General features: G+C 46.9%; 1 protein-coding gene across 1 annotated transcript in view; it reads left to right on the top strand.

Moving 5' to 3' along the window:
• The window catches only part of DNAAF9 (dynein axonemal assembly factor 9), an 81,309-nt gene extending 69,228 nt beyond the window's left edge, over nt 1-12,081 (top strand). The window contains exons 35-37 of the mRNA XM_083756371.1: nt 2,118-2,183; nt 3,602-3,695; nt 5,576-12,081. Of these exons, the coding sequence (XP_083612497.1) occupies nt 2,118-2,183; nt 3,602-3,695; nt 5,576-5,688 (273 nt within the window). The 3' untranslated portion in view covers nt 5,689-12,081. The remainder of the gene's footprint in view (nt 1-2,117; nt 2,184-3,601; nt 3,696-5,575) is intronic.
• Nucleotides 12,082-12,283: the final 202 nt, after the last annotated feature.

The following is a 12,283-nucleotide window of genomic DNA, read 5'->3' as shown; positions in this document are numbered from 1 at the left end:
TGATCTCCCATGTCCTAGTCTGACACACTAACCCAGGGGTCAGCAAACTTTTTCAGCAGGGGGCCTCTCCACTGTCCCTCAGACCTTGTGGTGGGCCAGACTATATATTTTTTTTTTGGGGGGGAGAACGAATTCCTATGCCCCACAAATAACCCAGAGATGCATTTTAAATAAAAGCACACATTCTACTCATGTAAAAACACCAGGCAGGCCCACAAATAACCCAGAGATGCATTTTAAATAAAAGGACACATTCTACTCTTGTAAAAAGAAGCTGATTCCCATGGGCAGGATCCGGCCCCCAGGCCTTAGTTTGCCTACCCATGCTCTAACCATTACGCCACACTGTCTCAGAGATGTTCGTGTTAGATTTCCAGCCTTGGAGCATTGAAATACTGGAAGATTTGTTTGCGTAGCACCGTCTGATTGCCAGGTTCTGGTAACCATAGATTCCTCTCCAATTCCACTTGCTGTTCTGATACACAAACTGAGGAGTGGGTGGGATCAAAGCGCAAGGGCTTCAAAGCGCAATGCCTTCCTCCTGTTTTGTGGATTAGTTCCACAGTTGGGTTTCTTCCCCCTTCCCCCCACCCTTAAACACACACACACACAGTTATGTATCTACCCAATTTGCATATAAAAGATAAAACACCCTTAGAAGCTTGACATTTTAAAAATTCATAAACAGCATTTGTAACAAGATCGCAATCCAGCAGCTGTGATTCAGATAATTAATGTTTGTCATTTCTGCATATCGCATGGAAATGAATATCTGCCATCTTAATCAAGTTAAAAGCAGGATCGCTCTGCCCTCAATGTATTTCAGGCCTTTATTTTTTTAAAATAAAATCTTTTGAGAGTTTGCTGCATTAGGGCACACTGTGTACAGTACAGCGGTACCTCAGGTTACATACGCTTCAGGTTACATACACTTCAGATTACAGACTCCGCTAACCCAGAAGTAGTACCTTGGGTTAAGAACTTTGCTTCAGGATGAGAACAGAAATTGTGCTCTGGCGGCAGCAGCAGGAGGCCCCATTAGCTAAAGTGGTGCTTCAGCTTAAGAACAGTTTCAGGTTAAGAATGGACCTCCGGAACGAATTAATTACTTAAACCGAGGTACCACTGTAATTTTCTTAAGCTTGTTCATAGATTGCATTTGAGCTATTCTAAGGGATTCTGGTCACATCTGCAGCATACATTTAAAGTACTCTTACAGCACTTCGACAATCATGCCTTTCCGCCCCCAAAAGAATCCTGAGAACTGTAGTTCTTTAAGGATGCCGACTTCCCAGCGCCTCTAGTGAAGCGCAGCTCCCAGGATTCTGCACGGCTGCCCAAGAGTGCTTTAAATAAGTGCTGTGTTTGTGACCTCGGTTCAGTCGGCCCAAATGGTTTACAGTTCTGCTCAGTCCTGAAGTGCTGGGTGCTGCACCCGGCCTCCTTTTCTCCATCCGCAAAACGTGAACGAGTACACTGGTGGCTGTTATTTGTACGTAAAGGCTGCAAACCTACGCAGAAGAGCCTTTGGGCTGAGCAGGGCTCCAGTGCGCCCAGCATCGCAGTCTCGGAGAGCTATATAAGTATTCACAGCGATGAGGAACTGTGTGGCTTCTTTGAAATGATGGTCTTGTGAGAAGCAGCCTCTTTCAGTCAAGATGAAAGAGTAGGCTCTCCAGACAACATGTGAAAGGGGTGTTCCTGATAATCCTGTGGACAACAAATATACCTGACTGGAACGCCTTCTCACGTAGCCCAGGGAGCATCACCCAGCTTGCTCTGGTCTACCTGATCTCTCCCAGTTGTCATTCCAAGTCTTTTCCTGTCAGCTCTTTGGTCCAGCGAAGCTTTTGCCCTGTGTCTTTGCAGCCTTAGCAGTTTCCCTTTGGCCGTGTTCGAAGCGCATGTCCCTTGTTCGGGGTTCCCCGAACTAGGGTCTCTAGCTTGTTTTTGTTGGACCGCAACTCCCATCATCCCTAGCTAGCAGGACCCCAGTGGTCAGGGATAATGGGAACTGTAGTCCAACAAACATCTGGGAAACCCTGCTCTGATAATGTCACACTGTCACGTTCAGAAGCAGTGAACTGGGCTTTTCTGGTGCCTTTATCCAAACACAGAAACCGCAGAGGAAGGCTCTGAAAACCCGGGGCATGCTGACCTCGCAGGAGATCAAGAACATCCATGTAAGTCAAAGCCAAATACGCCTTTCCTATTCATTTTTTAATTAGTTTTTTAACATATCATTTTCAAATAATTAAACATACTTTTACAGCTTATACAATTTTTTTGGACTTCCGTCAATCACATCTGAAAATTTTCCAATCTAATCACTTAATATACATTTCTGACTTTCACTGTTACCTTTAAATCCTATAACTAATCTCTCTTCTTTCTCTTTTTTGTAATATTTCATATATTTTACCTTACAAAACTTCTTGTAGTCCTACTAGCCTAATTTGTTGATTACAATCGCTCTTCAAATAGTTCGTATATTTTTTTCCAATCTTCCGCAAATCTCTGGTCCCGCAGGTTTCGAATCCTTCCTGTCATTTTATCTAATTCTGTGTAGTCCATTAATTTTGTCTGCCTTTCTTCTTTCATCGGGATTTATTCTTGCTTCCATTTCTGGGCTATGCTATCAATACTCTTGCCGCTGTTGTTGCATATAAGAACAATTTAACATTCTATTAATATCCTCGCCTATAATACCAAGTAAAAATGCTTCTGTTTTTTTTTTAAAGAATGTATCTTTCAACATCTTTTTCATCTCATTATATATCATTTCCCAGAAGTTTTTTACTATGCCTTTCCTATTCAAGGGCAGGGGGGCAACCTTAGCTCAGTGGGCAGGACTTTAGCTGAGACTTCTGCATTGCCGGGGGTTGGGCTAGATGGCCTTTGGGTTCCCTTCCAACTCTACAATTCTATGATTCTATGACTAATGAGGGGACGAGAGAAGGCAGCCTTTTACCACCAGTCAACGCAAGGCAGCCTTATAGTCCCTCCCACTGAAGCAGCGATTCCTGTAACTGCCTATTATTATTATTATTATTATTATTACATTGATATCTCAACCTTCCTCCGAGGAGCTCACGGTGGGCTGCACAGATCTTTCCCCTCCCCAACTTCATTCTCACAACAGCCCTGTGGGGTAGGCTTGGCTGAGAAGCAGCGACTGGCCCGAGAACACCTAGTGAGCCTCCTGGCCAAGTGGAGATTCGAACCCTGGTCTCCCAAACCCGAAGCCTACGCTCTAACCACTGTGCCACATTGCCTGCTCTTTAAACACAGAGGGTGGTGTTCAGGTTTACGCTGAAATTAATGGGCCTCCTTTAGTTGTGTTCCTTAAATTCAGTGGGCCTACTCAGGGCAGGATACCACCCGGAAGAAACAGAGAGCCCCACGTATAGAAAGCGAAGCTATTTTTAGCCTCTGCGAAAGATTTCCTTCCTAGAGCATAGCTGCTTAGCTGTGCACGTTTTCTCTCTCGCCGGGGACTCGCCCCGTCAGCAGTTCTGACAAAAGACTCCTGAAATATGACTGTGCGTTCTTGCGAGCTCAGAGAGCAGCTCTGGAGTGATAGCTTTGCCTTCCAACGCAGGTGAGACGCCACTTGGATCCTCTTCCAGCTGGCTACTTCTACAACGGGACGCAGTTTGTGAATTTCTTTGGCGACAAGTTGGATTACCATCCATGTATCCTTTTAAAGAAAAGAAAAGAAAAGCATGCATCTGTGCACTCTGCAGCCAGTTCAGCTCTTCAGACCTTTTGGAGCCATATTGTACCAGTAAACCTTTGGACTGTGTCTAAAAGCAACTGGGCAACAGCAGGCAGCTTCCTAGGTAAAGGGACCCCTGACCATTAGGTCCAGTCGTGGCCGACTCTGGGGTTGTGGCGCTCATCTCGATTTACTGGCTGAGGGAGCCGGCGTACAACTTCCGGGTCATGTGGCCAGCATGACTAAGCCGCTTCTGGCGAACCAGAGCAGCGCACGGAAACGCCGTTTACCTTCCCGCTAGAGCGGTACCTATTTATCTACTTGCACTTTGACGTGCTTTCGAACTGCTAGGTTGGCAGGAGCAGGGACCGAGCAACGGGAGCTAACCCCGTCGCAGGGATTCGAACTGCCGACCTTCTGATCGGCAAGTCCTAGGCTCTTTGGTTTAACCCACAGCGCCACCTGCATCCCAGGCAGCTTCCTAGGGTGGCACAAAGTGGAGACAGGTGTGCAAAAGACCCCAAATAGTCGCATTCGATCTCCTCTGCGGTGCTGAGCTCTGGGTCCTTGCTTCCGGCAGACTGTTTCATCACAGAAAAGAAAGCCTAGTTTGCTTGTGACAAACTCAAACGTGGGCTGTAAGCCGAGGTGAGGGATTTCTCTCCAGGCTGAGGGCCGCTTTGCCGTGTGTGCAATCGTCTGAGGGCCACGTGCCGGTGGGAGGGAGGGCTAGAAGCAAAATTAGGCAGGGCAATAACAAACGTACAGTTTTGCTTTCTACGCTAACTTGCACACGGGAAACACACCCCTCTCCATCCCCCATGCAGGCCAAGCACGAGGCATTATCAGAGTCCAAGAACACCTCCCAGCCTGGCGGAAACAGTTTAAGGAGTAAAGCAAGGCTTCTGGGTGGGGTGGCGGCCTGGGGAAGAGTTCTGAGGGCCGGGCGGATAGGCCTGGAGGGCCACATTCTGCTGCTAGGCCAGAGTCCCGCTGTGGACCTTTCAGCAAGCAAGACTTGACAACTTCTGACTTGATAGCTCGGTTGGTTAGAGCATGGTGCTGATAACGCCAAGGTTGCAGGTTCGATTCCCGTCTGGGACAGCTGCCTATTCCAGAATTGCAGGGGGTTGGACCAGATGATCCGCAGGGTCCCTTCCAACTCTGCAGTTCTGTGATTTCAGATCAGATTTTAGCCAGGTCAGGATATTGCAGGCCTTTTGGATCAGATAGAGTACCAGTATATGGCACAGTATATGGGAAGCTGCCTTATACGAGGTCACACTATTTGCTCCTTCTGCTTGGGATTGCCTCCTCCTGAGGAAGCCCATGCGGTGCCATCCATATGCTATTGAACTGCCTGCAAGGCCAATAATAATAATAGATGCCGGGGAGTCTTAGTTGGACAACCAACATGTTGGTTTCCCCCCCCGGTCTACTCTTATCTGGCAGCATATTTCCTCCAGGGTCTCAGGCAGAGAGAGAGAGAGAAAGAAGAGAGAGTGTGTGTGTCCTTTCCCCTCCCTTCTGCAAACTGGTGTTTTTAACTGGATACAAACCAGCAACCTTCCGCAGTGGATCCAGCAAGCGAGCCCCGCCACTGAGCAGAAGGTGGCGAAAACAGATCCACGTGCCCTCCAGCGCTTGAGGGCCGCTGTGCAATTCTAGATCTTTTTAGCAAGGACTGTAGGAAAAATTCCCAGTGGATTGGGTCCCCTGTTAAAACAGGAGGTGGGTGGGCGGGCGGGCGGTGTCACACTTCTGACCATCCTTCAGGAGCTGCTGTGTATTTTTAAAGCCCCCACCTTAAATGGCTTCTGGCAGGTTTTCTTTTCCTTAATAGCCGATTCACCCCAGTGATGGATCAGTTCATGAACGACTACCTGGAGGAGGCGAACCGTGAGATTGAAGAGTACAACCGAGAGCTGGAGGAACTGGAGTACCACGACCTCTTTGAGCAGAAGACCTAAGCGAGACCGGCCTGTGCCAAGGCACAAAACCCTTGATGGGATTGGGGCAAAACGTCAGTGACCAAGAAACGCTTTTTGCCCTTGCTGGCTAACAGGAAAATGAAATCATCCGTTTTTTAACTATTCTAATATTTAGCTTCCATTCATGTAAAGTTTGCCTTTTTTCTTTTCTTTTTTAAGAAATGCTGGTGTGTTTCCACGTTAATGTTGAGCTCTCGGTCCTTGAATTCTCTTTGGCTTACAGTGGAAAGGAGATGTGTGGCTTGCTTCTTGTTTTGAATTACAAAGCTGCATTTCCTAGTTTATGAAGCTGGTCCTGACCGTAGTTTTCTGACGTCCCACAATTGCCTCTGTCCAAATTGCCCCTGGGGTGTTCCTAAAGCGAGAAATGGGGGAACACGTGAGTTCTTGAGAGCTTCTCTTAACCAACATGGTGGTTTTTGGGGCGTTCCTAAAGCGAGAAATGGGGGAACACGTAAGTTCTTGAGGGCTTCTCTTAACCAGCATGGTGGTTTTTGGGGTGTTCCTAAAGCGAGAAATGGGGGAACACGTGAGCTCTTGAGAGCTTCTCTTAACCAACATGGTGGTTTTTGGGGTGTTCCTAAAGCGAGAAATGGGGGAACACATGAGTTCTTGAGAGCTTCTCTTAACCAACATGGTGGTTTTTGGGGTGTTCCTAAAGCGAGAAATGGGGGAACACGTGAGCTCTTGAGGGCTTCTCTTAACCAACATGGTGGTTTTTGGGGTGTTCCTAAAGCGAGAAATGGGGGAACACGTGAGTTCTTGAGAGCTTCTCTTAACCAACATGGTGGTTTTTTGGGTGTTCCTAAAGCGAGAAATGGGGGAACACGTGAGTTCTTGAGAGCTTCTCTTAACCAACATGGTGGTTTTTGGGGTGTTCCTAAAGCGAGAAATGGGGGAACACGTGAGCTCTTGAGGGCTTCTCTTAACCAACAATGGTGGTTTTTGGGGTGTTCCTAAAGCGAGAAATGGGGGAACATGTGAGTTCTTGAGAGCTTCTCTTAACCAACATGGTGGTTTTTGGGGTGTTCCTAAAGCGAGAAATGGGGGAACACGTGAGCTCTTGAGGGCTTCTCTTAACCAGCATGGTGGTTTTTGGTAAGAAATAGGGGAACACAAATGCTAAAGTGAAAGTTGGTGTCACACTTGCAGTTTCTGTGACTGTACCCTTGCTGTAAAACAGAACATCTGTTCTTCCATTTGGTACATTAACAGCAACGTGTCAGTTTGTTCCAGGCTGAAGTAAGAGCCAGTCACTTCTTGAGTGTTAAGAGTTCTACTTGAGTATTAAGAGCACGCCTTGAAGAGCGTTTCCAGTAAGTGCCCAAAGATGCACATCTTTGCAGCGTTGGGAAGGTTGCAGAGCATTCAGGGCCAGCTTGGGTAAATTGCTTACCGCTTTTGGGCAGGTTGGGACTGTTTCCCGTTAGATGCATTGGCTGTCGTGTTGGCACGGCTTCTGTGTGTGCGCTGGAGTCAGACCCCATGTCTTGAGTCTTCTGTGGGCTCATTCCTGCGTGGTTCTGGCCTGTGCAAACTACTCCTGTGTAGACCCAGCGCATGCACGAAAGATGGGCCTGGAGGTACGAACCCCGCAATCTGGCCGCCCAGTGATGGTTTGCATGGTTGTCCTCTGCGGAGTTCAAACCACACGAAAGCAGTTGCTTGGTGGTTTTCGTGGCTGCTGTGGCCTCCTGAGAACTGAAGTCTGAAGGGCAAAACGCAATATGTGCATCTTGGTAGCTGGAGCGATTCAAAGACCCGCCTCCCGAGAGGCGCTTCTAAAACTCAAGTAGAAAAGCAAGCGTGTCAAATCAACCTGCTTTATCCATTGGAAATAATAGGAATACGGCTGGACTCCAAAAGCTGAGCCAGCCTGCGGCTTCCTGTAAAAACTTGATGCAAAATTCTTAATCTCCAGTAGATGATAAAGAGAGGGAGCCTAGTTGGGTAGCGTACTCTGTATTCCCAGTTGAGCATCTTTCGCTCCTGGTGGATTCACCCTTAGAAAAAGAGCCCCAGCTTAGCATTCTACGTGACGCAGCTTAGATTTTGAATGTTTGCATATGTTTTCATTATGCCTGTTGAAGTTTTTTTTCCCTTCTGTAGCCTAAATTACTGTTGCACTCCATGGGCCCTTAAACAGGCATGAAGCGGTTTCCGTAAAACCGAAGGCTGACTTTTTTTCCTTGTTGACTAAATATTATTTTAAGCTTTCTGTGGGGTCGTAAATGCCCGTACTACAGGTAATAGGGCATCCTCCTAAGGATTGTGGATTTATCTATGCATGACCGTTACCTTAGTTAACTCTTGGAATAATATACTGATAGTGCCTGGTAGTATAAATGGTAGCTAGCAAATTAATTTTGGAGGGGCAGTTGGTGCATTTGAGCTAAGCCAGCTTGGCTGGAACATGTGAAAAGGTAAGGTGTTCTCTTCAGGTGGCTCCCACAGCGAGCAGGGGGAAACTCACACCTGACCTTACTCCATATGCTTTGAAACAGAAACCAATTTCTGAATCATCCCTCCAGAAAAAAAGAGAGCAATACTGAGAAGCAACGTCTCAGGAGCTAGCGCACAGGTTGGCATGGGTGTACTGAATGACCGTGGACCTGTGTTATCCTGTTCCTCAGATTAAGAGCGTGATTTTGTAGCCCCTTCCTGGGGGGCTACACAATCTCTCCTGTCTTCCTCCCGCTTTGGAGCTGGCCTCTTCCATGGGTCTGTGCCCAGTCTCTGGCAGAGTCCAGGTCCTGAATATGGTCCTGTCAAGAGCAAGATTTATTAGCAAAGAGAGATTCCGGCAAAAGGAGGCCAAGTATCAGTTGCCGGAGGTGGCACACAATTTGCCCCTCTTGCGGCTGTTTGGCAAATTTAAAGTCTTTCTCTGGTGATAAGAGTTCAGGCAGCAAAGCCTGGCTTTCCAGGGAGAAGACTGAACTCCTCTGTTGCCTTTGGCTTGCTTCTCCGCACTTAAACTCCAGATTTCTAACATGTGCTCATTTGTGTATCGGGCCCAAACTGTTGCCGAGTGTGGCAAGTATTTATAAGCATGCCAAAGGCAAAGCACCTTCAAACCAGCCACAGCTCGATCGCATCAGCCAATCAAGAATTGGGGTGTCTGGAGTTTTCTGGAGGGATAAAAGGTCAAAATTTTCTGGGCCACGATCCACTGGAAACCTTCCCTCTTGCAAGGCTCCAAATTGAAGGTTCCTGGTGGATTGTGCCAAAGTCGATGGGTGGAGAGGGGTGTTAAGCAACTCCCCCCACCATCAACATAGTTTAGCGCAAACCCCAATTGCTCCTCTCTCTCTTTAGCTTAGATTGTCGAATGATCTGCAAAAGCCATATATAGAGATAACCGCGTTTGCTACGCAGCTTCTCGAAGGTGAGGCAAACGGCAGCTTGGATGCGTTGCCTCACCTTCTTGGTGGATTATGATCGTAGATTTTTAAGTGCAATTGTTATTAAAATAGGTGAAGAGATTGTAGCTTACTTAGCTCTGCTGAACTCTGAAATTTACAAAACAGAAGCCTGGGCAGATCCCAAAGAGCAGATCCTCCGGCGACTGGTTCTAACCATTGCCTTTTTCAGCCATGAGAAATGCTTTTGCAGGAGACTCACCCGGCTGCCCCGAGAATTTGCTTCAGGGCAATCCCATGCCTTGCAGCTGTAGACTTGGCAACAGCATTTCCTCCGTGCCACCGGGTGCCATCCAGATCTTTGGGCTGGGGCTTGCAGAAGTTGGGAACCCACAGCACGCGGAGGCCTCAAACCAGCAAGACCTTCTGGAGATCTTCCCCTTTGACTGCCTCTAGCGGTGTGCAGAAAATAGGCTGAGCCTCTGCATTCGAACAGCGTCCTGGTTTGGCGATATCCGCCATGTTGAATGATTTCTATAGCGGCCACAGAAGATGCACTGGCCTTAAATGGGCAGATCCCTTTTGGGCAGGCATCAACGAGGCACCAGGAACGCTCTTGAGAGCAATCCTCACATTAAGAAGGTCAGGCACCTCATTTCAGTGCAGTTCAGTCCCTCTGCGCAGGCAGGGAGGCTGCCTCAGTCGGTGAGGAGGACCGCAGGGCGGACTGTGAGGAGGAGGCTGCTGGGTTTGTTTCGCCCCTCCGTTTTTTTCCAGGGGGCACCAAATCAGCTGTTTGGGGCATTGGCACAGGGCCATGCCGTAGGCTCCATCCCATGACTTGCCAACGGCTGTTGGGCAAGCTTCCGAAGGGACCCTTTCTACTGTTGGACCCCTAAGCTGTGGGGACCAAGCAGGAATGGGCAGGGTTTGTGTGTGTGGAATCTCCCACCCATCCCAGTGGGACTGCACAGACAAGTCAGAGTTTTAGCAGGACAGAGGCATGGTAGAGAGAGACATATATATATATATCTATATGTATACACTGTACTGCATGCTAAGTAAGAACAATACCCCTGTAATAACTACAAAGGCCTTTCACCATTCTGGTACTGCGATGACTTCTATTTTGGTATTGACGAAATTTTCTTGATTACCTCAATTTCCTTAACGTTCAACTGTGATTTTTTTTTTTTTTAAAAAAGAAATTAAAAGGGGGTGGGGAGTGTTGGGGAGGGGGATAAAATAGCCAAAATATCGAAACTGTGACAATGGGATCCCGTTCAAGATATATCAGTGCCTTGCTTTACGGCACCGCCGCCGACGCGGCACAAATTTTTCAAGCGGGCGGGCGCCGTTGGTTCCTGCTGCTCGCTCCCTCTTTTGAAGGGAAGAAGAAAAAACCATTTTGGTGAAAGGACTCTCCACCTAGCGGAGAATATTTAGCACACATGGTTAAGTTGTTCGGGTTTGTTGTGTCTTCTTTTTTAAAAAAGAAAACTCTTTGAGGACTGAAAACGATTGAAATACTTGATCCTGCCGACATTTTAAAGGCAATTCTATTTAAGGAATTGCTTCAATGATCCGGCAGCATTTTTATAAAGGGGTGGGGTGGGGAGCTAACTTGTTTGTTTGTTTTTTTACAAGGGGGGGGCGGGACTTGCATCGCCGAATAAAATAATCTAGTTTTGAAATGTTTCAAGCTACTGTAAAACGCAGAGCACCGTTCTAGTTGCAACTATTCAAAGTCAGAAGTGCCATTAACACTGTTCTTGCACTGCGGCCGTTTGCGGTGAAAAAAAGAAAAGGAAAAAACGGCGGCAGTGCCAAGAGTCGGAGCTTTCCTTGTGTACGTGTGTTTTTCTAGTGGAAATGCACAAATCGAGTCCTCAAGGGGTTTCTCTCTGCTTTTGCTGACCTTCCCATTAGCAGCCTGTGTGGTTTCATATCACCTGAGAATGAGTGTGGTCAGAAATCGCTGAAGTTATATTGTGGGTGGGGAGGGAGGGGAGGGGTTGCAACAAACTTTGGAAAAGCGAGGGGGTACATTTGCAATCCAGACTCTGTGCTGCTAGGGAGGGTGTTGCGGTGAGACAAGGGGCTGCCGCTGAAAATGGCAGCCGCCCTCCTGCAGCGACACAGGGATGTGAGATCTAGATTTTGCAGGGAAAAGAATTCCGCACCAGTTTCGGTAGGAGCCCTGCGTGTGATTGGGGGTTTTGCATATGCAAAATCTACTTCTCCCGTCAGCTAGGGATCCTGGGCGCAGTGCTCCTGCACAAGTCCGCCTTTCATCCCAGTGGGACTTTTGCAGGAGAACTTCCCCCACCCTCTTCAATTCTGTCCTTCTGGATCCTCTGCGGATGCCGAAACGCAACAGTGTCGGCCTGGAACGTCTGAGTCAGCAGCACAGAGCCAGTTTGTGCGCTGAAAGTGTTCCCCGTGTTCTTTTTTCTCTTTTGAGATCATTTTTTTTCTCTCACTCCTGAATTTTGCACAGCTAATAAGCTCCGGAATACCGTTTCGGATATCCTCAAAAGGGAAAACTGTAACTAGCATAGCGAGGGAAGGTAAAAACATGAACTGTGAGTTGTTAGAACTGCGTTGCTAAATCTAATTTTAGATGTACCTCAGAAAACTAGTAAGAAACTGCTTTGTCCTTTTACCTAGTTGTGAAAGACTCGCATAACAAATTCTTCTTTTTTTTTTTTTACCAGGTGCCAAAATTAATTTTTCATACTAGTTTTCAACCCGTTAATATTTGCAACGTTCAGTAAAATGTTATTTTTACAAACTCTACTGTAACTTCAGTTAAACTGAAATGAGTGAATGAAGCTTTTTTGCTTATTTGTATTTATTATACTACTTGATTCAGTAAATATATAAAAGTACCTTTCCCTTTATTTTTGTATTGTTTTACACGTTTATACCTGCTGTTTGTGATTATTATTTTTTACACTTGTAACTTGGATGCGATTCTAAAAAAAAGCCCAATAAATTATATCCATCACTTCTATCGGTTTATTTATGTGTGTCTGTGTGAATGCTGATTGGCTCACTTGCTTGAGTCGTATTTTGCAAGTTTTATCTGCTTTCACCTCCTTGTAAGTTGTGACTGCTTGGTTGCAGCTGGTGGCCTATGGCAGTGTTATGTACTGAGTTGAATAGGATCCAAAATCCAGCAGTTTGATTGGTCCTAGAACAATAGAATT

The sequence above is a fragment of the Podarcis gaigeae genome (assembly GCF_964106915.1).
Source record: "Podarcis gaigeae genome assembly, chromosome: 9".
Taxonomy (NCBI): domain Eukaryota; kingdom Metazoa; phylum Chordata; class Lepidosauria; order Squamata; family Lacertidae; genus Podarcis; species Podarcis gaigeae.
This window is presented reverse-complemented; position numbering and strand designations above follow the sequence as displayed.